Here is a 26,992-nt window from a genome sequence, read left to right on the forward strand (position 1 = left end):
GCTATCAGTACTCTGTATCAGTATCGGTGAGTACTCGAGTGAATACTTGTTGAACACGCAGAGTTCGGGAGTCTTGATGGTCTTTCAAGGCCGTTGCGTTCAGAAGCAAATGTTCCTTTAATCGCGGGAATTTGACTCGCTTGCATAATTTACATGTTCAATTATTTATCACTTGAGTCTTTAAACTTAGCAAATGGGTGAAATATGGAATGTTTTAATCATAAAGTTCAGACATGATGTCACAGAGTACTACATGATGCCTGCCCGTAGTGCAAATCTTTTTTTATTGTTTTGCTTCCTGTACGCGTGATATCTATTTATGTATTTATTTATTTGTCCAAACTCTGTACGTTGCCACGGCAATCAGCGTCTTCACAGTCCGTGATGCTGATCCATCTTACTTCATTTCTCTGACCAGTGGTCCACTTTCTTTAAGCAATTTGATGTCAAATTTGCGCCTGACTGATGAATTTTCTCTCCTCTGATTGGTCGGTCAGAGCAAAACTTTCTCAGCATCCGCATCATCTTTATGTCAGAAACATCCAAGGAATTTGTCTCGGGTGGATTTTGTGAATATGATTCTTTTGTAAAGGTTGCAGACACAATTTGGACGTATTCAATTTCACTAAGGTTCCCTTGGAATGTTTCGTCTTCTTCGTACAGATGAAATTTTCTTTGTGTGTGTGTGTGTGTGTGGGGGGGGGGGGGGCGTGGCTTCAAAATATCCCAACTCTGAATGTATTTTTTCATGTGTCTTGGAGGGCAAAAAAAAAAAAAACATTTGGTGAGTCAGTCCCAAACACAAGACTCTACAAACTCACTCTATAGCGCCTCCAGCTGCATATTTACTCGTAAACTTGAATACCTCCACAAATAAATAAGTAAAATAAAGCAAAATCCCATCGGCAGATTAATCTTATTGCAGATGCACATACAAAGTCCATTAAGAAATAAGTTAATAAGGAAAGAGTCAATTAAAGAATGTCCAAAGTTTTTTTCACATAAAAAAAGAAGAAGAAGTGTAAAGCAGAACTGTGTTGCACAACAGCACGTCGGCAGCCGACTCAACTTTCAATCGGTGGCGTCCTCGTCACTCCCCGCCCGAAAGAAGCCATCCACGCACTCGGTCATGTACAACATTGCGATGGCTGACACCAAATGAGCAAGAGCATCACCACGCACGGGCCTTTTGTTCGTTAATAATCCAAAATACATTTTTATACGCTTACTTGTCTAATCAACGGGATCATCTGGAGCATCATTTTCCCTTCTCGCTTTGTTTTCATCTCATTGATGCAGATTTGAGTGTCGCCCAAACGCCAAAGAATTTTTTTTTTTTTTTTTGCCTTTTCAAGGCACATTTTGGGGCCGGAGCGCAAGCGTTGTGGAAATTGACGGGTTCCGCTTTATTACGAGGGAGGAAAAGAAAGTGGAAAGAGAAATGTCTGACGGATGCTCATCACAAGTGCTGAATTGGTAGCGTATGCTTGTGCGGCGGCGGCGGCGAAGCTCGAGCAGATGGGCTGTGGGAGCGGATGGATATGTTAACTTGCGCGTAAAAGCGCAAGGTCAATTCCCTCGTTGTAGTCGTCAGCGCGCCGAGTGAGCGCCTGACCAAAAAAAACATTTGAAAAAAAAAAACCCCAAAACATCCAGAACGCTGCATACGGCCGCAGACCGCCGAGGAGGGATGGCTGAAGATCCGCAATGGAGCCAGCCCTCATACAGATATGATATTAGCAATAAAACCTAAATGTGGGACAGTTTGCGTTGGAGGACCTTTAAGAAAAAAACTCGTTGTTGTTGTTGATTTGTCGTCATTTAATGCTGGTAACTGACAAACGGTCCTTGCAGAAGTGACCATTCAACATTGTACAGTGCGACCTCTACTTACAAAATTAATCCGTTCCGGAAGTCGTTTTCTAACTTGGAATCTTTCGTGAGTAGAAACTAATTTTACGTGGGAATAGTCTCATCCGGGCCCACGGTGAAAAAAGATGAATAAATACGCAAACAAGTTCGACAGTACGTGTGCGTGCAAGCATATGACAATCAATTCGGTGACGTAGATACAGGATGTGCGTCACGGGTAACGTGTGACGTCCCCAAAAAAATTGAAAAGATTGACCTTGCTCCTCGCCAAATGGAGGGCTGTGGTACTACGTGCTAGCCAGTAGGGGGTGCTGCTCTATTGCGCCATATTTTGTTCCTTTTGTATCCTGAATTTGCTGCGTAACTGGAGCGAACATTTTGCCACCTGAATTTTCGTTAGTAGAGACGTTTGTATGTAGAGGTATGACTGTGTATTGAAGCCGCTCGCGACTTGAACTTTTGTCTTGCTTGTGTACTGTAAAAAGGTTAAAAATCTGCCATAACGCAGGTCGGCGCCCAACCGAACGCGTTAGGCGAGAGCGCTTCAGTCCTGTCTTGTTGGCGAGAAGAGAAAAGCAGGACAAACGCCGTTTTTAAGCATTTGCGCCGCACTTTGACCCGCTCGACCCAACGGCAGTAAAAATGGGGGGGAACGGCAGAAGGGGAAGGACGGCGGCCGGGACGAGAAGCGGCCGGAGGGCCCCAAACGAAACGACGCGCTCGCTACGTTTTTCTCTGGCCGAGGACGACTTGTGCGGCTTTAGAGTGAATTACTTAACGGCCTTAATTGAGTGTTAATTTTTCATACATTATTACACCGGGGGTCTGCGGATCCTCCAATTAAGGTTTTCCCCAAGCGAAGGCCTTTATTAGCTCGGAAAATTGCCCATCATCCTTCAGTCCGCAGTTCACGGGCCTCGGAAACTGTCGCCGTGGCGCTACCGGGATATGAATAAATGCAAATATTTCACAAAAGTACAATTCCGGGTTTGCATTTTTTACCCGAACGATGATTGGAGCGAGCACAACCGCCAGCGTCCATTAATGTGCGTGGGTGGATATTTTCCAAAACTTCTTCTTCTTTTCCTTTCGGCTTGTCCCGTTAGGGGTCGCCACAGCGTGTCATCTTTTGCCATCTAAGCCGAACCTTCTCCTGCGTCTTCCTCTCTCAACACCCCAACTGCCCTCATGTCTTCCCTCACCACATCCATAAACCTTCTCTTTGGTCTTCCTCTCGCGGGAAGTCTTCAATATTTGAAAATTTGGTTTTCTTGAATGTATTGCATGAAGTTATAGATGCACATGCACACAGGATTTTTTTTTTTGTGTGCGTGTCCATTAATATATGTCATCAATAAACGACATCCATCCATTCATTCATAAGGTGATTGTGATCAAAAAGCGAACTCGCATTGCAAACGAAAAGGTCTTCAAGACACAACGTGCAAAATGAAGGATTTATAAATAACTTGCGACAGAAAACAAAGGTGCCTTCATTTACGAGTTGAATTTGTTGTGTTGCCAAGGTTGACACTCAAGTCAATCAATAAAAAAAAAAAAAAAAATCAATAAAAGAGAAGGTAAAGAAGTAAACGGCTTTCGTAAATGGTGATTACTTTGTATGCTGTAGTATTCGTGTGCCTTTAAGGGGTGTGGCAAGTAAATGACGATGTGGGGCGCTGGCTGGGTTGCGCGTGAGCATCTGGGTGTGAGTTGTGACCAACAGCAGCTCCTTTACAAGTGGCCCAAGGTTTGTTTCTGTTTTGCTTTGTCTTGTCAGCAAAACGTTTACGGCGAGTTTCAGAAAAAAAAAAAAAAAAGCAATCAAGCTTTTGCAAGGGCCTCTTTCCGTTTCTATTTATGTACATCCTCTTCTCTTTCTGATTTATTATTTGTATACAACACAGCGCTTTGGATGGTGTTCTGGAGGTTGGAATGAACTCATGACATTTGAATTCATTTCAGTGGGGAGGAGGAGCATTTATTTAATATGCAGAAGTTGGCAGTTTATCAATTTGTCGTGAATAATCCTCATTTTCAGAAATTAGGTAAGAGCACAACGACTGTTTTTCGCCCAATCGCAGCTGAAGTAGCAAAGCGAAGTCGTTTTCTTGTCCAGAAAAAAATGATGGTGAGCGTTGTGGCCCGGTGACCTTGGATGCGTGTTGCCTCCCTGTCGTGGTTCCAATTTTTTTGTATTTATGTTTTTAATTCTGCTGACTCCTTTTCATTTCCCCGGCGTGTTTCCCCGCACATCAGAGCTGCCCTACGGCTGGGAGAAGATCGACGACCCCATCTACGGCAGCTACTACGTGGAGTAAGTCTCGCATCGACGAAAGTCACGAGTTTGAAGATCACATCAAGGGCAATTTATTTCACTTGCCTCCATTTAAACACTACTAGCGTGACGCTAGCTTTGTTGTCGGTGCGACTGAGCAAAATAGCTTTTTTGTTGGCCTCGCAGTTCTGAGGACCCGGGTTCGATCCCGATCCCCCACCTGTGTGGAGTTTGCATGCTCTCCCCGTGCCTGCGTGGGTTTCCTCCGGGTGGGCACTCCGGTTTCCTCCCACCTCCCCAAAACACGCAACGTTAATTGGACACTCTAAATTGCCCATAGGTGTGATTGTGAGTGCGGCTGTTTGTCTCAATGTGGCCTCCGATTGGCTGGCGACCAGTTGGGGGTGTACCCCGCCCGCCCCCTGCCTGTTGACAGCTTGGATAGGCTCCGGCACTCCCCGCGACCCTCGTGAGGATAAGCGGCTAAGAAAACGATGGATGTATGTTTTTTTTGTAGCGAATCGAGACTTATTGAGTCAAGCGGGGCCAATTCAGTCTGTTCACGTTCCCGCAGCCGTTAGCGTCGTCGTCGTTTTTTGTGGAAGGGTTGCGTCAGGAAGGGCATCCGGCGTAAAAATTGTGCCAAAACATATGTGCGTTCATCTGAGATGACACGCTGTGGCGACCCCGAAAGGGACAAGCCGAAAGAAACTTACTATACGATGCATAAAGCGAAATGTGATTCCTAAAACTGTAAAAGTTATGTTATTGTGAAGGCTACACATCTTTCCAGTTATTTCAAATCCAGAGGGGGAAAAAAAAAAAAAAAAAAAAATCTCTCTTTGGCTATTTTGTGCTAACGGTCCGTGTTCTTCCGCAGCCACATCAATCGCAGGACCCAGTTTGAGAATCCCGTCCTGGAAGCAAAGCGGCGGCTGGAGCAGCAGCGGCAGATCCAGAGTCAGGGCCTCTCCGCTCTCCCGCTGCCGACCATCTACAGAGGTACGCCGCGAGCTCGTCGGCGAGTGTTGCGCGCGCGCGCGAACCCGGCGGGAAGCCGATCGCAGGGCGGACGGAGAAAAACGAACAGTCGCACTCGCAACCACGCTTGGGGGCGATTTAGAGGCTGCGCGTTTTTGGGATGTGGGAGGAAAGCGGAGTGCCCGGGAGAACACGCAAAGTCCACACAGGCGAGGCTGGGATTTGAACACCGGTCCTCGGGACTGCGAGGCCAACGCTCTCAGCAGTCGCTCCGCCGTGCTGCCTATTGAAGATGTTTCACGCCGGCTGGCGAACTCATTCAGCGCCGTCTCCGTTCGAGTGGAAAACGCCTCCGTTTTCAGTCGCCCGGCTCGTCTCTGGTTGGTAAACCGCTCCCAGAGCCCTCTAGGTGGCGGCGTTGGTTCGCTTCAGATTGGAGATCAGCACACGTTTTGAGCAGAAGACAAAGATGAGGCGGTGGAGCTCGGCTTGCCGCGTCGATTGTGATGGAGAGAAAATCAGGTTTGGCCACTTGACACTGGAAGACGATGAAAAAAGATGAATCAGATTCTACGTGGAGTAAGTGCGTAACTGAGTTGGTCTTTCTCTCTTCTTCTGTAAATACTGAAACTGATTTTGTCATCCAAAGTTGTGTATTTTTATTGTTTTATAGTTGGATGTGTCACGAAGGCAACGAATACTTTCTTCACAGCTTTTTGTTATTTTTCAAGCAAGCCCACCCGACATTCCCCTGCTGATTACAAAAGCGTTTTGTGTGTGTACACGTTTGGTCCCTCAAAACGCTTTCAAACGCAATATGGGCAAGTCTGCTGGTTTACAAATCAATTATTAAATGAAAGCGCTTCTGCAGCACAGTTTTTATATATATATATTTTTTTTGGGGGGGGGGGCTACATTCTCCTTGCCTGGGGCCCCCAGGGGGGGACAAGAAGCGCTTCTGTCACCAGGCACACCTGGCCACAACAACAACAACAACAACCCCCAGGGGGCGCACCCATTGGAAAGATGAAGCGGGGGGGGTTGGGGTCCGATGAAACGCGGAACGTCCTCAACAACAAAGAAAAGTCCAGTTGCCCCCTTTCGACCCCAAGAAGTGCATCGAGCAGGTGCACGTCGATTTTTCACGCTTCCGCGTCCAGTCGGCTGAGACGGGGCGGAGAAAGTATTCGCCGGGCCAGATGCGCAATGTCGCGGTGGGGGTGGGGGGGGGGGGTGCGCTAGACGACTAAGAACACGATCACCCCGAAGGCCTTCGAGATAAGGACGTTCCAAAATGAGCCCCCGATGACTCACAAAATCTGCCGCAATTTTTCTTCTCACGCACGCGACCGGCACAAATTGCGCTGGTAGCTCTCGCGCGCAGCGACAATTACGGTGCCGTGAACCTTTTTTGGTGTGTGTCGTTCCCCCCCCCCCCCCCCCCCCCCCCGCAGAGAAGCCGCCGTTCACGAGGGACCCCACCCAGTTGAAGGGCACCTTTCTCTCCACGGGCCTGCAAAAGAGCAACATGGGATTCGGCTTCACGATAATCGGCGGCGACGAGCCCGACGAGTTCCTGCAAGTCAAGAGCGTCATTCCGGACGGGCCGGCCGCTCAGGACGGAAAGATGGACACGGGTAACTCCGAAATCTCACATGTCCCCAACCGAGGTGAAAATAAAGGTCTTACCTCGCCAAATTTAAAAAAAAAACGCTGAACGCAAAGATGGCCGCTGCTTCCTCTAGCGCCTTTCTTGTGGCTGCACGTTACGACCACACGTTTGCGCCAAGGAAAGACGACGTTACACTGTAATTACCGTCATTTCGACTTTTTTCCACGCGCTTCCAACCCTGCGGTTTATGCGGTGATGCGGCTAATTTGTGCATTTTTTCTAACAGCCGCAAGGGGGCACTGGAGCGGAAAAGGTAAGAGTGTGACCGGTGGAATATATGTGCAGAGGAAGTGACTTTTACCGGTCCGGCCCTGTTAGCGCCGCGCTAGCGTGTTACTGCCGTGTCTCAGGGATTTTTACCGGTATGTTTTTTTATAACCGTTCCTGTTAGTGCGGCGGTGCTAGCCTTCGCGTTAGCGCTGCGGCGCTTGCGTTAAACCGTCTTTCTTTGTAAATATCTCGTGTTTTAATGTGGGTGCAGCGGCGCTAGCGTTAGCACTGTGCTAGCGTGTTGCTGCTTTGTTACTGGCATGTTTACCAGTAAGTTTTTTGTTATTTTTTCGCTGCACTTGTGTTAGCATTAGGGCCGTGCCGGTGCTAGCGCTAAACCCTTTCTGTGTACCGTCTTTCTTTGTGAATATCTCATGTTTCAATGTGGGCACTCGCGCGTTTTACACAGGTGCTGCTTATGTATGTACCAAATGGTATTTCCTTTCCAAATGTACTGGGTGAGTTTTATGATCCGGTGCACTGCGTAGGCCGGGAATTGCAGTACAAATTCATTTTACGTCGCTCACCGGGTGCCTGCTTGTTCTGTTTGTTTGTTGTTGTTTGTTTTTTATGTTTATTGAGCTGTAATGTGCAACCTTCGTCTCCTTTTCACTCGGGTTGCGCACTTGCAGGGTTTGATCATTCCACAAACTCGGAATGGGCCCTTCCATTTCAATGTGGCTTTTTTTTTTTCCCCTTTTTACTACTTTATTCAACTAATGAAGCCCCCCCCCTCACCCCCTTCCTCTGTATCTGTTGCCAGCAGCTTGTTAACTTTTGAATCTTTTTTTTTTTTTTTTTAACGCTCCTGTGAGTCAAGTAGAGTTCATAAAGTGAAATGATCTCAAAAGCTGATATGATGGATGTAAAAGCCATTCTGGGCGACGGACGTCAGCGAGGTCACGGAGGGGTGAGAAATTTGTGTTTAAAAAAAAAAAAAAAAAGTTCTGCTTTTGCAAAGATAAGGTTCTGTCCTCGGGATCTGCACTTGTGTTCGTGAGCTCTACTAAGACGATCATAAAGCAGTCGATGTTTTTGTTGACTTCTCAAGTGAACGACGTCGTAGCAAGTCGCAGCTAAACTGTGACGTTAGCGTAGCTTAGCCGTCCGTCTTTGTGGGTTTTCTAATGGCGGCTGATGCGAGTTATGGCGGCAACTTCGACTTGCAAACGGAATAGTCTTCCTTGAGATATGCGAGATTCAAACCGTTGGTTTTATTTTTGTCATTTGATTTTTTTTTTGTCGGAGATACGAGTGCTGTAAAGTTACAGTGAACTCAACTCACTAAATAATAAATATTAGTTTATCATAGTTCTTTAAAAAAAGAGCTTGAAGCCGTTTATTGACGCACTCATTTAAAATTTGCAATCAAACTAAACACAACACAAAGACAATTTCCCATTGTGTATTAATGCTAACGCATCATGCGAAATGCCACAGACGGGCTAACGGACAGCATTGCTGTGGCGGTGTAGCGACGGTTGAAGTAGTTTGAAGTCAGCCGATACGATCATAGTCGCAGGCACAAGTTGTTTATCCTCTGCGAAGAATGATGACCGTTCCTGTGACTCACTGAGGAGTTGGAATTTTGTGTATTTTACTGCCCCCGGGTGGTCAGGGGGCGCACTGCAGAAAGAGCAGAGCAGTTCAATTCCATTGAATGAAAGCCCCGAAAATGTTCACCTTAAAGTCCTTTGAAATTTGGCCACCGTTTAATGTAATGGGATGCAAATCTTTTAGGCGACAAATGGTCGTCTTCACGTCACGTGACCCGGGCGCGCGGTGGGGGGGGGGGGTGGGCGATGATGACGACGTCGGCGGAGGTCTGAGCGCTCGTGGCTGTTTGCGCTTTGCACTCCCGTGAACTGGCGAGCTGGCCTCCCGCCCGGCCCCCCTCCCTCTTTCTACCTCCCTCTCTGCTCGTTTAAGCCTCCATCCTGCGTTCGTCTTTCACGTGCATGTCGTCGTCTCTTTTCTGGCCTCCGTCGGGCTCCTCCTCTGATTTTTTTCGGGGGTCTCGGTGACTCGCACTTGATTGTCTCGCAGCCTTTGCATGTCATCTGTCACTTTTCAGCCTCAGTGCGTTTTTTTTCCCCCTCTCTCTCTCTCTCTCTCTCTCTCCCTCTTTGCGCTTCTTGGCTTCATCCCTCCTTTTCCCCCTCCCCAACTCGCCCGCTCCCTCTTTCCCTCCGTTTTTTGTTTTCTTCCCTTCTCGGCAACTTTGCGCTTTTCCCCTCTGTGACATTGGCGGATTCGCTCGTGGACACAAAGCGACTCGCAGCATTCGCTGGCCTATTTGAGCCGAGCGCCGTTGCTCTCGGGGATCGCGCGTGATGATGCATGTGACGTGCGTGTTTGCGTTTTATCTGTAAACGTGCGCGACCGCGGCCTCCCGTGGATTGCAGCCGAGGATTGGAAGCGGGCGCGTTCGTCACGGGATTGCAACTCGAACGCAGAAATGCAGAAATGTGCGCACCTAAAACCGCTGCGGAGGCCATCAAGCGTTGCCTTGATGAAGTATTCCCCCCCCCCCCCACACACACACACACACACCCTGGACCTCAGCGCCATTTTTATTCCCCTTTTCAACCTCCGTAGGGACGAGCTCAATCAAGTTCGAGTCCCGAGACCGCGTTCGAGTCCCGAGACCGCGTGCGCCTCGTTCTTTGTGTAGCGATGCTATCCGTTAAGCGCTCGCTTTGGCCACGCTTGGCATTTTTATTTTTCCCCAACAGAATTCGTAAGATGGGTTCCAGTCTTGAGTGATGAAAAGGCAAAACACATTTATTTGATTTGGAGTGGGATTCAAATGAAGAGCACAAAACAACAAAAACGAAAATGATGATCCCTTTCGGTCCCCTTTGCCGTCCCATTTTCCCCCCAAAACATTTAACAAGTTGCGGCGAGTTGTGAGCACAATTTGGACAAGGAAGCAATTTCACGCCATATTTTTAGTTTCCGAGAGGGCGTTTGTTGACTTGCTGACGCCATTTGAGTTGAAAAAGTGAAAGCCGAAGCTGCTGACTGTGGGAAGATTGTCGACATTTTGGGAAATGCTATCGTTTTATTATCTTTTTATGAGATTGCAGTACATTATTGTCGTGTCGAGCGAGTGGTGCGCTGGTGTGCAGAAATTGGTCACAATAAGAACAAATGTGGATTTTTTTTTCTTTTTTTTTTTTTTTTTTGGGGTTCATCTCGTATCCCCCCCCCCCCCCACATTCAGGTGACGTGATCGTGTACGTGAACGACATCTGCGTGCTGGGCACGACGCACGCCGACGTCGTCAAGCTCTTCCAGTCGGTGCCCATCGGTCAAAGCGTCACCCTGGTGCTGTGCAGGGGCTACCCCCTGCCCTTCGACCCCGAGGACCCCAACGCGGCGGCAGGCAGCTCCGTGACGCCCATCGGGATGGAGCGGCGCCCCCTGGTGGTGAACGGCCGCGGGGGCTACGATCCTTACCTGGAGTATCTTTCCCTGAGCTCCCAGCTGCCCGGTCAGGCCCTGGCGCAGGCCCACCCGGGCGACACGCACCTGGACGGCTCCTCGCTCCCGCCCGCCACACCCGGCTCGGCGTCGGCGCTCTCGCCGCACGAGGACAACCCGCCCGCGGCGGGCGTCGCCGGGGCCGCGCCGCAAGCTGCCGAGCTGCTGACGGTTACCATGGTGAAAGGGGCGGAGGGCTTCGGCTTCACCATTGCCGACAGTCCCACCGGCCAGCGCGTCAAACAGGTCAAGTGCGACCCGATTTTATTTGGTGCTGGGGAGGAAGTTCGCTCAGTTGGGACCACCGTGTCACAGAAATCAGCAACGACGTCGGGGGTGGGGGTTCTGCTACGAAACGTATTCGTGAGCGCCGACCGCTAAAGATGCGTTTGGGCGGTCCGATCCGGTTTTTGAAATCTGATTCTCATCGTTCACGGTCTGAAGGCCGCGGGCGGATGACGGCCAGGGGAAAAGCGTAGCCTGTTGGGAATCAATTCCAACAACTTCACCAAGCAAATGTTTCATTTTCCGCCGAAGAGGACGACTTCCCGGGAAACGAAACGAAACGAAGCTCAAGCGTCGTCGTAAGAGCAGGTTATGCAAATTCAATTGGTTGCAAGATGAGTCAAAGCGAAGGAGCTTCGCCCGCTCCATGAATTTCTCGGCATTGAACTCGCCGCACTTTTCTCGCTTTTTCCGTCTGCGGATTGAAATCGTGTGGCAATGATGCTGCTTTTCACACCGCGGCGAATATCATTTGTCAATAAAATGAAAGCCTTTGAAATCAGAAACCGGAATTGGATCTTGCTTTGGAACGCCAATCCCTTCATTTTTGAGGGGCGGGTCGGTCCCGGGCGACCGATCGCAGGGCACGTCAAGACAAACGTTCATGTGAACAATTTTGTCCGCAATCGACCACACTCCAGGAATGTGTGCGCGCCTGACGAAAATCATTCACACTCCACACGGAAAGAGGTGAGATTCGAACCCGAAATGGCTCGACTGTGCTCACCGGCGGTCACGCCACCGCGCCCCCTCCATCCTAAATGTGTCGTCGTTTCACACCACGCGTCCGTTCTCGAGCGTGACTCAAAACCGCAGCGGTTTAGATTTTGAAAAGAAAAAAATCATGGGCAGCACGTTGCGCTAGTGGGAAACATTCGTGCCTCACAGCCAAGAGAAGTGGGTTCAAGTTTCTGTTGGAGTGTTGCCGTGCGATGTTTGCCGGTTTTCCGCAGGTTCCCTCCCAGAAACATCAGTAAAACGCCCTGTTGGGAACGGTTGGGGAAAAAAAAAAAAGCAATGGCTTTTTGTTTTTTGCATGAACATAAATGAAACAAAGTAAAATGCAAAGCAAAATTAGCCCGTGGTCAGCATTTAAAACAATAAAAAAAGCCAATTAAAGCTTGGTTGACAATGCAAATTTGGTTCCCCACCCAAAACGTGATCCAAAGTGTATATAACGGGCTTTCTTTCCTTTGGACTCTGGCAGGTTCTGGATCCGGGCTCGCAGGCGGCGTCGGGCCTGATCGAGGGCGACCTGATCCTGGAGGTGAACCAGCAGCCGGTGGCGGCGGCGGGCCACGGACGGGTGGTGGAGATGCTGAAAGAGTGTCCCGTCGGCGCCGAAGCCACGTTGCTCGTTCAGAGAGCGCCACCAGGTGGGCATTGTCCCACCATCCTCTTTTGTCGCCGCGGGACGAGATTCTCAAAATGTGACAAAAGCTGTCGAAACGTTTTCCAAAGTCGGATGACGGCTTCCGGAAAGATTCATCTTCTGCGATATGGCCTGTTGGAAATGTGCCCAAAAAAAAAAAAAAAAATACAAATTTTATCAAGCTACGACTCGGCTGGCGAGTTTCCGTTCAAAATATCCAGAAATCTATAAACTCAGTGGCCAAGTACTGCTCGGGTAAAAGTCCAGAAAGTAAAAGGTCAAGCCGGTACTTGAGGGGCCCGAGTCGTCGAGACCTCTGACTGAGGACTGTTGGACCCGCAGGCCCGTGTAGCATTCAAAGGTCAGAAATTTTGTCGCCACGAGGCCTTCGGTCGCATTTCGCTACCGACTGCGACTCGGCAAGGAGACCAGAACAGAACAGAAAAAGGACACAAGACGTTTTTTTTGCGCTTGGGTCGCGCGCCGATGAGCAAAAACTAATTTTGCGACCTGTCACGCCCGCTCTGACGGTTTTTCCCTTTTTCTGTGACAACGTTTCAAGTCGTACGGCGCCAAAACCTTTCCGATCGTTTCAGTCGTTTGCGCGCCATGAATTCCTTTTGGATCTCAGACGAGTGGATTTTGTTGATGCGAATCGTTTCACATCCGCCAGCGACTTTTGAGCGTTTTGAAGCTGCTTGTTTATTTTCATCCCCCCCGTGACAACGTACCAGTTCGTGTGCTTGTTCCCGATCTGCTAGCGCGGCAAAAAGGACGTTTGCGTTTATATTTAATTAGCGGCAAAGGCGCTATCGCTCTCTTTCTCTGTCGCTTTCTTGCAAGTTTAATGACATGAATTGAAGTGTCAAAGGAATCGAAAATGCACAAATGACAAAAGCGGCGCTGACGGGCGCTCGGCCCGCCATTTTTAGCGACCGGCGTCGTTGGCGAACGTGACTCGAGCTGTCGTCGCGATGTCGCGTGGCGAGCGCGTGGCGGCGGTGAAGCGTTCCCGCGACACTCACCGCGGCCCGCTTCCGGTGAAGCTGAGGAATCGAACCCACAGCCTGACAACTGTGAAGCGGATGCGCTAAACACGATGCAGCCGCGTTTTGTTGCCAACGCCGGCACAGCCTCTTTTTATTTTATTTTTTTTTTTTTCCCTCATTTGAGTAGCAAACGGTCTCGTGCGAAGTACCTGAAAGCAGCACTTCCATTAAAGTCAATTGCATCCAACACAAGGCCGCCAGGGAAAAATGTTCCGCTGGTTCTGATCCAAATTTGGAGGGTTTGGCTTCTGACGAGGGTCTGCGACGTCCTCACGAATGCGCGCAAACAGCACGAACGGAGGAGGCCGTGAACGTGCCCCCCCCCCCCCCCCATCGGCGTTATCGTCAAACAAGGGAAGAGAACGAGCCCACGGGGGCCATCAGTGTGACACGCCGGCAAGTGTCGCGACGCCATTGTTGCAATGAAAAGGAGGACAAGGTCCTTGAAAACGGGCTTCATGGGGGGGGGGGGGTCAATTCACAAATGCCAAATTATGTAAAGGCTAAAAAGCAACGATTTCATTGAAAGTGATTTTTTTTTTTTTTTTTTGTGGACGACGGAATCAAAATGTATCGAATTGCACTTCAATGAAAAACTTGAAAATATTTCTAGTCAGCTTTAAAAACTGCTCCAGTTCATGTGCGTTGTTTTGTTTTGTTTGCAAGCGCGAGATTCCCTTCAAGTGGTTTCTGTGTGGCGGCTGAAAAAGTGCATCAAATGTCGCTTGAAGACGAAAACTTGGATGTATTTTTCTTTTTTTTTTTTTTTACATACAAGCAAGGCCAGTGTTTTTGTTTTTTAATTTGTTGATTTTTTTTTTTTTTCAAATGAAATTGGCCTCCTTCAGTCCTGGTAGCAGCGTTTGTTTCGTCCCATTCCTCCATTTTGACGTCGGCGTCATCGATGTAGCAGAAAATGGTCCGCTGACACAAGATTGCGATGAGAGTGCGACTGAAAATGCCGTCGTTTCTGAAATGAATTCATGAATTCATTGCGATAAATGCGTTCAAGTCACACACGCAGTGACTAAAATTGATTTGGCTTCCCCTGTTGTGGAATTTTTCAGTTGCGCACCGAGCTGGTACATGGCGCGCAGAGCAGTTCTCGGACCTGCAACCGTGTGCGCGCGTTTTGGGGGGGATTACTTTGGCTTTCCCGTTCCGGGTCCGGACGTCGAAGCGGGCGGTGTCCGGGGTTCGGCGTGCTCGCCGCGCGGCGTTTTGGAGTTCTCCGCCGGGGCCTCGTTTAAAATTCAGCCGCGTGTCCGCCGCATATGCTGATGAATTGGATTTGAATTTCAATGGAGCCTAAATGGCTTCGTCGCTCCATCATAATGCCAGAAGACAATTCCCGCGTTGGGGCAACTCATTTCCTTTTCCCGTCACATTAGGGAAAATTCCTTTGGGGCCTTCTGCCTTCCCTGGGGTCGATAAAACTCCCCATTCATCACTTGCACTCAGTTGGTCAGTACATATTATGGTGCCTTAATTCACGGATTTTATTCGTGGTGATCATAAACTAAATTTGGAAAAACCTCAAAAATATTGTAATGAATGAAAATGCCACGGTAATCCCCCCCCCAGCGGCCTTTGCCTCTGACCACGGCTTCTCCCTGCGCACGTTTGTTTGCCTGTATGGGTTCCGCTTTGAATATCAGAAACTTTGAATTTTTCCCGCGTACGTGACTCGTTCGTCACACTGCCTGTTGATTACGGAGCATTGCACGCTTTGGCTCAGGATCGAATTGGCAATCTTCAAAGTCTCGCCATCTCCACGGTGGAGTTAACCGCTCACCAGTCGATATTGCAATACACGTGTTTGCGGTGACGGGGTTCCGAACCCGTTGATGATGGTCCGTTTGCCCGTCGCTCGCTTCAATTGAACGACGTCGCTTTGTCGTCGTGCCCCCACTCGCTCCCCCACGCACGCAAAATCTAATTCGCACTGATAACTGTTTGCGTGCGTTGTCTGTGCGCCTTCGCCCGCCGATAACGACGACCAATGCAAGAGCGCCGAGCATTTTGGAGCCTTCCGCAAACCGAGTCGAAAAACGGGAATGGCAAATTCTCCCCCCCCCCCCCCCCCCCTCCCCGCTCGCCGTTTTAAGCCGTCCCCTGCACAACTGGTGGAAATTACTAAAGAAGAAAATCTGGAACAGAAAATGACATGGTCTCACGATGCTGGAAGTGTCGTCTTGTCAAATTCAGATTTGTAAATGCCCCCCCCCTCCCCCAATTATGCAAACTATAATTATTTTCATCTGATTTTTTAGGTCTTTTTTTGTATGAAATCGTGAATTTATTTTTATTGAATAATTTTGTAGTAAAATGACAAAAAATCTTAATTAATTTTTGCAAGAGTTCTTTGACTGTTCAAGACCCCCCCGAATAATGTTCTGTGACCGTCTAAGGCAGCGCAGCCATTGAAAAAATTGACTCTCTTCGCATTTTCTTTCACCAAAAATGACCACCACCCGGAGAAAAAAAACCTGCTTTTTGTGAGAACGTGTCGGTTTTGGGGCTTCTGTCACACCTCAAATGACCAAACCGCAAAAAGGACGACGTGAAAATAATCCTCACTTTACAAACGAGCGTTCAGCGCTGCCATCTACTGGGACGTGTTTGTCTTGACCTCGCGGCGACGTTTGGGTTTAATTTGAGTCATCTTGTTTGTGTCTGTTTCCCTCCTTAGGCCACATCTCCCCGTGGAAGGCCGCAAAGCAGGTACGGCTCGACTTAACACTCCTTGCAACCCTTGTGAGGATAAGCGGCTAAGAAAACGGGTGGAATAGGGTCGGAATGCGCAGTTGTCCGTAATGAAGTGTTTGCAAAATTTCCGGCACGAGGGCTGGCTCGATATGACAAATTTCATCTTTTTCGTCTCGTCCGCTGCTTAAACAACCGCCGCGCCAATCAATTGGAATGAAACAATAAATCTTTACAATAATCATCAGGGGTGAAATGCGCCATCGATCGGGCGTCAACCGCCCGACGGTGACGATCAACAAACGGCAAAACGTCGATACGAAGATCATCGTTTGTCGCTCTCGGTGGAAATTCAGCAGCTCAAGTGATGAAAGCTTCCTTCTTTTCTTTTTCTTGTGCTTCCAGCCGATTCAAGCATTTATTTCGTTTAAAGAAAAATATTCAGGATACATATAGAGATAAAAAAATACAGGATGCAGTCGCCCAACACAGCTCGATTATGTTTAACAAAAAAAAAGTCGGTTTTATTCCCCACGATAACTCGCATGATTAGATGAGATAGTGTAAGAATCGACCGACGCGGCAAATAAATACTTTTACCGCCGGACTCCGAGATAACGCCGAGGCTCGGCGGTCCGGCCCGCCGCGGTTCTCTCCACTGGTCTCCATTTTGTCTGCAGCTAGCCGAGCAGTGGGACCCGCACGGCAGCCCCCGGGCCAACCCGTCGGGTCCCGTCCTGCCCCCGGGGACCCCCTTCCCCAACCAGCCCCAGCACCGCACGTCCGTGCCGGACTCCACCGAAGGCTTCGACCTGAACAAGCCGGATCCGTACGACCTTTACGAGAAGTCCAGGGCCATCTACGAGAGCCGACGTGAGTTCGCTCGGGTCGCTGGCGCCGGGCCCTTCCGCCGTTGGGCTATTTAGGCGCAATTTTTTGTTTCATTTTTAGTTACGTTTTGGGGAAATACGCCTTCCACTCCCCCACCCCAAAATAATATACCTTCAATGCTACACTTTTTTTATAGGATATATTTTGGACACGCATTTTGCCGTTCGGGCTCAGCCATGTTAAATACTCGGGCACCAAATTTCAAAAGTATAAATCCGGTTCAATTAAATGCGATAATTTCAATTTTATTTGAGTACCGTAATTCCCGGCCTACAGAGCGCACCGAATTATAAACCCAGTAAATTTATAAAGGAAATACCATTTGGTACATACATAAGCCACACCCGTGTAAAAGCCGCGAGTGCCCAGACTGCATACAGAAAGACTTTTCAAAGTTTTAATACTAATTAGCTTAGCTTAACGTAGCAACAACACGGTAGCACGAAGAGGGCTGGTTTAAAAAAAAAAAAAACATACCGGTAAAAAAAAAAAAAAAAAAAAAGCAGCCACGGCAGCTACACAGGAGCAACACGGTAGGACAGCACTAACAGAAAAAAAAAAGCATACCTAAATCACTTGAGACGCAGTAACAAAGCACGCTAACATGAGCACGGAGCTAACAGTGCTGGTTAAAAAAAAAAAAAACATACTGGTAAAAATCACTGAGCTGCAACAGTAACACAGCAACAACATGCTAGCACAGCGCTAACGCAAGCACAGCACTAAGAAGGCCGATTTAAAAAAAAAAAAAAAAAACACATACTGCTAAAAGTCACTTCCTCGTCACAAATATTCCACTGGTCTCACTCTTACCTTTTCCATTCGAGAGCCCCCTTGCGGCCGTTAGGAAAAAAATGAACAAATTAGCTGCATTACCGCATAAACCGCAGAAAAAAGTCACGGCTCACAGGCCAGAAATTACGGTACTAATTTTAGTTTGGGAATTTATTTAATTGTAGTTCCAGTTTTGCAATTAAATTAGTTCTTTTTACTGGAAAGTACATGCTAGCTGTGTTAGCTGTTATGCTAACAGGTCAAACGGAAACATTGATATCAATATGACATCATTTCGGCTGAGTCGTGTAGTTTTCTCTTTGGGTTGTCCTTGAGATGCCTGAAAAGGTTTTTAAAGATTACAATTTGAAAGTCTGTGGGGGAGGGGGCAAAGGTTAAAACGATTACAAGAAAAAGCTGACTGAAAACATATTTGATGGGTCAATTGCTCATCAAGAGGCGATCTGGTATTTTCCATAAGATGGCGGAGCCACTTTTACGATGGTCACGTTCGGATTGTTTGAGATTTGACGTTCGTCGCCGCCAGCTCTAACGCCGCCGTGTGTGCGTCAGGTCCGGAGTACGAAGAGGTGGAGGTGCACCTGCTGAGGGAGAAGACGGGCTTCGGCTTCCGCATCCTGGGGGGAGACGAGGCCGTGCAGGCTGTGAGTCCGGACGCCCGTGACAAGGCTCGTATGGGACGGGCTGGACCTCACGCTCGCGCTCGCGCGAAGCGTCGCACGCGCACTCGCCGGCCACCGCAGCCAACATCGTTTCGTTCGGTCGTCGTCCGCCTCAATTTCGTTCTGGCCGCCGATGAGAAGAACTACGGTCGGAAATGGGTGCCCCGCCTATTTCTCAAATTTGTTGTCAGTATAATTTGCATGAGAAATGATCAAAATGCAAACTTGGGAATATTTCTCTGACATCTTTTTGAAGGCGGACGTTTTGACGAGGGTGCCTAATAAAGTGGCCGGCGAGGAAGCTCAAATTACCACGCACACAAGTACTGATTTAGCTAAAATGAAAAATCCCATTATGGGCAATTGACGTTCCATGTTTTTGTATCCATCTTTTTTTCCCGTCGCGTCGTCAAACGAGCAGTTTGAAAATTGCGGCGAGCCCACTTTGACGGAGTAACGCGTCGAAAGTTCTCAAAAGTTTTCATTTGGTGATCTTCGAGCGCAACTCGCTCGTCTCGGTTTTCCGAGGACGTCCCCGTCTCGGCCTTTCTGTGGGCCTTCCGGTCTTTCGGTCCCTCTGCCCGCGACCCGCGGATGACCCCGTGACCCCCGTAAACGCCGTCGTTGCGACGTCGGCGAGCTTCTCCCGTTGCGACGGAGACGCAGAGAGACTGGAAGAGTCACGGAAAGCCCAAATCCTGAACGAGTCGTGTAAACCGTAAAACTCAAGTTTTGTCAGAAAAACGCTAAAAATAAAAAAAAATCGACTTCACTATCGTGACAATATTTGCACATTTGGTTACTTCCCACCCACCGCTGCCTCCCGTACTAAAAACGCGCCTTGCTAACAGGCACAGCGGCGGCGGCGCGCGGCGTGCCACGGACATGCGAAGCGCGCCGTCCCTAACGGCGCCTTTTGTCTCCAAACAGATCGTGATCGGCGCCATCATCGAGAACACCCCCGCCGAGCGCGACGGCCGACTGCGGCCGGGCGACGAGCTCATCTCGGTGGATAAAAACGTGGTCGCCGGCAAGCCGCACAAGTACGTCATCGACTTGATGCACGCCGCCGCGCGCAACGGCCAAGTCAGCTTGACCGTCAGGAGGAGGCTGCACATGCCCGGTGAGGATGGGGGGGGGGGGCTAGTAAGGTTCTCAAAGTAGGCTGCGGGGCCCCGTAGCGAACAGGTGTCAAACTCGAGGGCCGGGGGCCAGATCCGGCCCGCCACGTGAATATAAGTGGCCCTCACAGTGTCAATTTCCATGATTCTTTTAAAAATCTGGACTCAAATGTCCAATTGTCATATGTCATAAATGATAAAGTTGAGATATTACAAACATTTCTGCAAAACACATTACCCCTTCATTTGCAATTCCAAAACTAGTTCATAAATTGATGATGTGAATACGATGAGACAAGTAAATATTTGTATTGTCTCGCAGTCATAACGGCCCGTGAGAAAAATGAGTTTGGCACCCCTGGCGTAGCGGACAATAACCTTCGCTGTCCGCCATCCCAGCCGTTGAACTTCATCTTCGTCGTTCCGCCGTCACGTGTCTCGGTCAAGCTCCACGTATTTATTACCGCCTACGTCGTCGTCGCCCCCCCCCCCCAGGCGAAGGGTGCCCCGTAAACGGCCGCAGCCCCAGCTTGGTGTCCACTCAGCACAGCTCGCCGCGCAACGACGGCGCCGCCGCCGCCGCCTCGGAGGGCTCGACCCTGCACACCTGCGACGTGCTCATTCGCCGCAAGGAGAACGAAGGCTTCGGCTTCGTCATCATCAGCTCCCTCAACAGGCCGGAGAACGCCGCCGTCATCAGTGAGTTCTTCGGCCATCTGGCGACCCGTTGGCAGTCCGTTACGTGAACCAGGACAAAACACGGAGAGTTGTTGGAAAGTATCACTAAATGTTTTTTTTAAGGGTAAACAACCGCATTAGTGACAACCACGCCACGTTAGCATGAATGTAAGCTAGCAACAATCTTAGCAAACTTAACTTAACTTAGAAAATGACAAAGAGGCGTGAAAGTTAATATTAATAGTAATTTGGCAAACTTTGACGAGCACGAGTTGACGTGCTGGTTCCGATTCTGAACATGCAGTCGGCCAGCTCGGGCCCGGCGCTGGAACCTAACACCCCGTTTTGCTCTTCTCTTCTTGAAGTAACATAGATAAAAATAGATGCTACTGCAGCATCGAGAGTCAATGAGTCAAGATTTATGTGTTATCAATATTTTGAAATAATGTGGTGACCAGGATCTGTCGCGGGTCAGCGCCGCATCCTACTCACTTACCTTACCTTAACTTAACTTGACGACCTTCCCACGCAACCGATCCAACCTACGTGGCGACCTTCTAGACTCGATATCTGAAGTGTGTACGACGGGACTTTTTGAGTTTCCCCGTCCCAAAACCGTACTTGCTCGGTCTTCTGCTCAGCCGTGCCCCACAAAATCGGACGCATCATCGAGGGCAGCCCCGCCGACCGCTGCGGCAAACTGAAAGTGGGCGACCGGATCCTGGCGGTGAACGGCCAGTCCATCATCAGCATGCCGCACGCCGACATCGTCAAGCTCATCAAGGACGCCGGCCTCGCCGTCACCTTGCACATCATACCGGAGGAAGGCAAGCGCGCCGCTTCCGGAACTGCGGACGTAGTCCGGTCTCGTCGTCGGGGAGGGGGCGAGTGAGTGAACCGGTCCTACCTTCGCCCCCAACAGGCTCCCAGTCCGGGCCCGGCTCGGAAAAGCAGAGCCCCATGACCCAGAAACACGGCGGCCAGCCCGGCCCCGGAGCCCCGGCGAGCCAAGGCGGCGCTCAGGCGGCCCCGCAGCCGGGTCAGACGGGCCAGGCCTCCTCCGTCCAGCCCGCTCAGGCGCCGGCTCAGACCGGCCAAATCCTCGTTTGTCCTCCGGCGCCGGCGACGTCGCACCCGCCGCCGGCCGCGACGCAGCAGAGCCCCGTCGGCCATCCGTCTGGACTCCCGCCGCAAGTCTACCTGCACGACGGAAGGTAGGACGGCCAAACGGAACCGGCCAGGCTGGATGGATGGATGGATGGATGGATGGATGGATGGATACAGCAGGTGGACGATGGAAGCGTACTAGTGCAGGAGTCTCGAAGGATTTTCCGTTTCCATCCGAGCGGGCTTTGTAAAGCGACATCTGAAAGTGTGCCGGCGTGCCCCCCGTAGTAAGTTCCCGACTTTCTCTTTGCCGGCTTCCACCGCTCGGCTCATCCCGTCGGTGACGCTGAATAATTCACCCGGCGGCGTCGCTTGGATAATGCACGAATCCCAGCAGTCGGTGGCAGTTTTGTGTGTGTGTGTGTGTGTGTGTGTGTGGCGTCGCACTCCGACCCAGCTGTGACTTTCCACCCGTTTTACGAGCGAGAGCTTGATGAAACTGTGACCCACACTTCACTCGGCCTCCGTGTCAGAGAGGAGCACTGAAAACTCTGTTCCTCCACCTTTTTTCCATTCGAGTGATTATTATATCAAAACTCGAGTCGTTTTTAAAAACGTCCGCCGAGTTTACAGTAATAATAGAAATGTGGAGCGACGGGGCATGCAAACCATAAATAGCATTCCACAATGCTCACACCTTACATTTTTATGGAATCACATAAAGCTGTTGATTTCAGTCAAACATACTTGCAACATCAAAGAGGAGAATTTTGCTACGCTCTCTTGATATTCAGACTGGAATATCAAACTACCGTAATTTCCGGCCCACAGAGCGCACCTGGTTATAAAACTCACCCAGTACATTTGTGAAGGAAATACCTTTTGGTACATACATAAGCTGCAGCCGTGTAAAAGCCGCAAGTGCCCACATTGAAACACGAGATATTTACAAAGAAAGACGGTACACAGAGAATTTAACGCAAGCGCCGCCACGCTAACGCTAGCGCTCCCACGCTAACGCTAGTGCCACTGCACCCACATTGAAACACGAGATATTTACAAAGAAAGACGATACGCAGAGAATTTAACGCAAGCGCCGCCACGCTAACGCTAGCGCTCCCACGCTAACGCTAGTGCCACTGCACCCACATTGAAACACGAGATATTTTCAAAGAAAGACGATACGCAGAGAATTTAACGCAAGCGCCGACACGCTAACACTAACGCTAGGGCCGCTGCACCCACGTTGAAACACGAGATATTTACAAAGAAAGACGGTACACAGAGAATTTAACGCAAGCGCCGCCACGCTAACGCTAGCGCTCCCACGCTAACGCTAGTGCCACTGCACCCACATTGAAACACGAGATATTTTCAAAGAAAGACGATACGCAGAGAATTTAACGCAAGCGCCGCCACGCTAACACTAACGCTAGGGCCGCTGCACCCACGTTGAAACACGAGATATTTACAAAGAAAGACGGTACACAGAGAATTCAACGCAAGCGCCGCCACGCTAACACTAACACTAGCGCTCCCACGCTAACGCTAGTGCCACTGCACCCACATTGAAACGAGATATTTTCAAAGAAAGACGGTACGCGGAGAATTTAACGCAAGCGCCGCCACGCTAACACTAACGCTAGGGCCGCTGCACCCACGTTGAAACACGAGATATTTACAAAGAAAGACGGTACACAGAGAATTCAACGCAAGTGCCGCCACGCTAACGCTAGCACCGCCACAGCAACGGTAACGCTGGCGCCGCCACACTAACAGGTTCGGTTAAAAAAAAAAAAAAACTGAGACACGGCAGTAACACGCTAGCACAACGCTAACAGGGCCGAACCGGTAAAAGTCACTTCCTCGGCACATATATTCCACCGGTCACACTCTGCTCGAGTGCCCCCTTGCGGCCGTTAGAATAAATGCACAAATTAGCCGCATCACCGCATAAACTGCAGGGTGGAAAGCGTGGGGGGGAAAAGTCGCGGCTTATAGGCCGGAAACGACGGTAATAAAGTGAAGCCACGTCCGTAACGCTTCCACGGGATCGGTCGAGCAGGACGTCGCGGCGCCGGCCCGCCACGCAAACAAAACTTTCTCCGATTGTGTTGCTTTTTCCCCTCCTCACAGGTCAGAGGTTAAAGCCAGACAGGATGTGAAACCTGACTTCCGCCATCCTCCGTTCACTGATTACAGGCAACCCCCCGTAGACTACCGGCACCCGCCGGTGACCGATTACCGGCAGCCCCCGACGCTGGACTACCGGCACCCGCCCGGCCTGCTGGACTTCAGACAGCACACGGCGGCCGCGCAGTTCCCCCTGGGGCTCGCCGCGGAGTTTCGGGCGCAGGTACGCCGCCTCGCTTAGCAAAAGTCGACGCACCTTTTTGTCCTTTGACATCACCAACGTGAATTCGGCTGCGCTTTCTTTTAGCAATAACTGTGCCTTGATTGTACATATTTTTTTCTCGATTTGTGATTTTTACCTCATGTTCTTCTATTTTTTTTTTATTCTATTTTATTCACGCAAACACCTTGTGGAGAAGCGCTCGTTATTTTGTTGTATGCATATCTGTCGTGTAATGACGACAAAGGCTCACATCTCTTTTGTCTGGATCGCATGATACATTTCTGTTTTTTTTTTTTTTTTACCAAAAATTAAAAAAAATCTCCACAGCATCGGAACGCTGAACCTTAAGGGGAACCAGCGACTGTAATTTGCAATTCCCTCCACGTGACGATTGAGGTTTAAAAAAATGATTTATCGTGCCCTCCTTTCATCTATCGTGGCATTTGGACAAGGGTGTGTAGACTTTTACTATCCACAACTCGCGCACCGCTTTCCCCGCACGACGACCCTACGACGCGTTCCACTTGCTGTGCTGTCGGCGATGCGTTTTTTTGTTTTTTTTTTGTGTGTGTTTTTAGATTCCGCCTTTGCAGGACTTTGATTACTTCACAGTGGAACTGGAGAAAAGCTCCAAAGGTTTCGGTTTCAGCATCCGGGGGGGCCGAGAGTACAAGATGGACCTGTTTGTGCTGCGCCTCGCCGAGGACGGGCCCGCCGTACGCAACGGCAGGATGAGGGTGAGCTCAAATATGTCAGGTGGAACTCGCTTGCAGTACATTCACACGCAGTAAAGCGTCGGTTCTCGAACGTCCCCCCTTTTCGAACAAATCGGTTTTCGAAAGAAAATCTCGAGATTTTTTTGCTTCTGTTTTCGAACGAAAATCGGTACTCGAGCGCACGCGACAAAAACCCGGAAATAACATAATGCGCGCAGCCAGACCAGCTGACCCACGACACGTTTTGTTATTATCAATTCGATCTCCCCCGCGACCAGCGGACTTTTGTTCTTGTGTATAACGCAGACGCGTCCCGGTCGTGACTGTTGTTTTTCTTCTTACGGATTACGACCGCGTCAACCCCCAATCGTGGCTCCAAAGTAGGCAAGTTGCTTGTTTCAAGTTATTCTGCACGTTTGTTCGTAAAAAGAAGTTTACAAGGCCGGGGGGCCGAGTCGCGACAGATACGGCAGTGCGCTCCCAGCCTAGCGTACTCTACGACTAAAGCATACATTTTCAGCAAAAAATCAATCTATTCCTTAAATTATTTTAGTATATAAAGTATTTAACCTATGCGTACGTTTCTGCTATCTAGTTTAATGTCAGGAAAAACTTTTAAAAAAGCTTTTTTTAGGCTCGGAACGCATGACTTCTTTTTCCATTCATTGTAATGGGAAACATCGATTCGGTTTTCGAACAAATCACTTCTCGAAGCGTTTCCTGGAACGAGAACCGAGGCATCACTGTGCAGATACACGTAGTACGCATTGAGTCTGCGTGCGTGCGGTCTTCAGGTCGGGGACCAAATCATCGAGATCAACGGCGACAGCACCCGGGACATGACCCACGCGCGGGCCATCGAGCTGATCAAGGCGGGGGGCCGCAGGGTCCGACTGCTGCTGAAGAGGGGCACGGGCCAGGTGCCCGAATACGGTGGGCCTTCCTCCCGCTTCTCACCCTCTGGTGACTCTCGCTCACTTTTACACTACTCGCAAAATGCTTTGACTTTTGGGGTCTGGCGGGGGAAAGTTCAGCACTACGACGCGACCTTTGCAGGTGAACTTCATTTGACCTTAACTTTTGAATGTTTCAATACTTTTTGCATCGTTTGCGCTCCTCTAACACGAAACTGAACAGTAACATTTTGTTTTGATTTATGAACATTTCCAAGTCTTTCTGTGACTCCTCCAGTCTCTCTTTCTTTGTCGTAAAATATTCAACCAAACAACCGAATTGTGTCCAATGCTAGCTTAATGCTAACCTTTCGTGGGAAAAGCCTCGTATGAGCTGACGTATTTGCATCAATGGCGCAGCAATTAAAGTCGTAAATACCGTAATTCCCGGCCTACAGAGCGCACCTGGTTACAATTTGGAAAGGAAATACCATTTGGTACATACGTACGCCGCAAGTGCCGACATTGAAACACGAGATATTTGCAAAGAAAGACGGTACGCAGAGAGTTTAACGCTAGCGTGGTGCTAATGCTAGTGCTAACGCTAGCGCCGAGCTCAAGTGTTAACAGGGGCAGTTAAAATAAAACTCATCGGTAAATATCGCTGAGACACGCCAGTAACACAGGAGCAACACGCTAGCGCAGCGCTAACAGGGCCGGTAAAAGTCACTTCCACGGCACATATTCCACCGGTCTCATTCTTACCCTTTCCTCTCCTTGGGGCCGTTAGGAAAAAAATGCACAAATTAGCCGCATCACCGCATAAACCGCAGTTTTGAAAGCGTGTGAAAAAAGTCGCGGCTTGTAGGCCGGAAATGACGGCAAATTCAACGTTGAGTTCAGGAAATGGGAGGCGCAACCGTGAAAAGACGACGCTCGCGGAAGAAGTTCGCCAGACGGAAAAGAGCATTTCAACGGCAAAATGTCGATTGGTCCAACCAAACTCTTGCCGGTGAAATGCTAATAAAGAGTGCAAAATGTCATAGACGGGCTAACGGAATTCAGATTCAACGTTAGGACGAATAGAAACCTTTGGAAAATGGAAAAAAAAAAAAAAAAAACGCTGGCGAGGAGCGGCAACACGTACGTCCCGTTTGGGTTGGGAGAGACTGGAAGAGTCGCAGAAAGGTGCGGCGCCCTCCCCTGGAAATGTTCACGGGTCAAACAAAAGCGCAAGTTGCGCAAGAATGACAGAACCCTTCGAGTGTTTTTGGGCGCTGAGCAATCCTCCCTTTTTTGCGAGTAGCGTATCGACGCTTTGTAGTACTCCAGACACACATTAACAAGTGTATTAACCTCCGCGGGCTTCGACTGCCATTAATTGTCTGTGTGTGTGTAACATGTTTACGATTGGCGTATTCGGCTTTTACTTGCCTTCCCTCAGGAATGGTACCTTCCAACCTGTCCATGTGCATGAAAGGTGACACACTAAGCTCCCCCTATTTCTTCCTAATGGGCCACTCTAAAGACACGGTTTGTGCAAAACTGCATGTCTTCTCTTCTTCTTCTTCTTCTTCTTCTCTTCTTGTTGCCGTGCGTGTGCGTGTGTTAATGCACGGACAATCAGTTGTATGTGTGCGTTTTGTGTATGGTGAACGTGGCCGAAACGTTGTACGATATACGCGGAAAATCTCATACAGACAATCGTGTAGAGCTCGTCCAACGTGACGTCACCGAAGTCACGTGACTGGCCGGAAGTGACGGTCAAACAAGGCATTCTTAAAACGCACCGACCCCGCCCA

General features: G+C 49.5%; 1 protein-coding gene across 3 annotated transcripts in view; it reads left to right on the forward strand.

The window, feature by feature from the left end:
* LOC133502599 (membrane-associated guanylate kinase, WW and PDZ domain-containing protein 2-like) overlaps positions 1-26,992 on the forward strand; it is an 88,188-nt gene that overhangs the window by 57,018 nt on the left and 4,178 nt on the right. Inside the window, exons 7-21 of one of the 3 annotated variants that reach the window (XM_061823588.1) lie at positions 4,132-4,189; positions 5,031-5,152; positions 6,586-6,768; positions 10,300-10,805; positions 12,052-12,220; positions 15,958-15,989; positions 16,652-16,844; positions 18,210-18,325; positions 19,250-19,442; positions 19,936-20,139; positions 20,760-20,945; positions 21,041-21,332; positions 23,362-23,581; positions 24,160-24,318; positions 25,092-25,230. In XM_061823588.1, the coding sequence (XP_061679572.1) occupies positions 4,132-4,189; positions 5,031-5,152; positions 6,586-6,768; positions 10,300-10,805; positions 12,052-12,220; positions 15,958-15,989; positions 16,652-16,844; positions 18,210-18,325; positions 19,250-19,442; positions 19,936-20,139; positions 20,760-20,945; positions 21,041-21,332; positions 23,362-23,581; positions 24,160-24,318; positions 25,092-25,230 (2,772 nt within the window). The remainder of the gene's footprint in view (positions 1-4,131; positions 4,190-5,030; positions 5,153-6,585; positions 6,769-10,299; positions 10,806-12,051; positions 12,221-15,957; positions 15,990-16,651; positions 16,845-18,209; positions 18,326-19,249; positions 19,443-19,935; positions 20,140-20,759; positions 20,946-21,040; positions 21,333-23,361; positions 23,582-24,159; positions 24,319-25,091; positions 25,231-26,992) is intronic. The other 2 variants (XM_061823590.1, XM_061823589.1) reach the window with 2 other exon arrangements.

Source organism: Syngnathoides biaculeatus, chromosome 6 (genome assembly GCF_019802595.1).
Source record: "Syngnathoides biaculeatus isolate LvHL_M chromosome 6, ASM1980259v1, whole genome shotgun sequence".
NCBI lineage: Eukaryota > Metazoa > Chordata > Actinopteri > Syngnathiformes > Syngnathidae > Syngnathoides > Syngnathoides biaculeatus.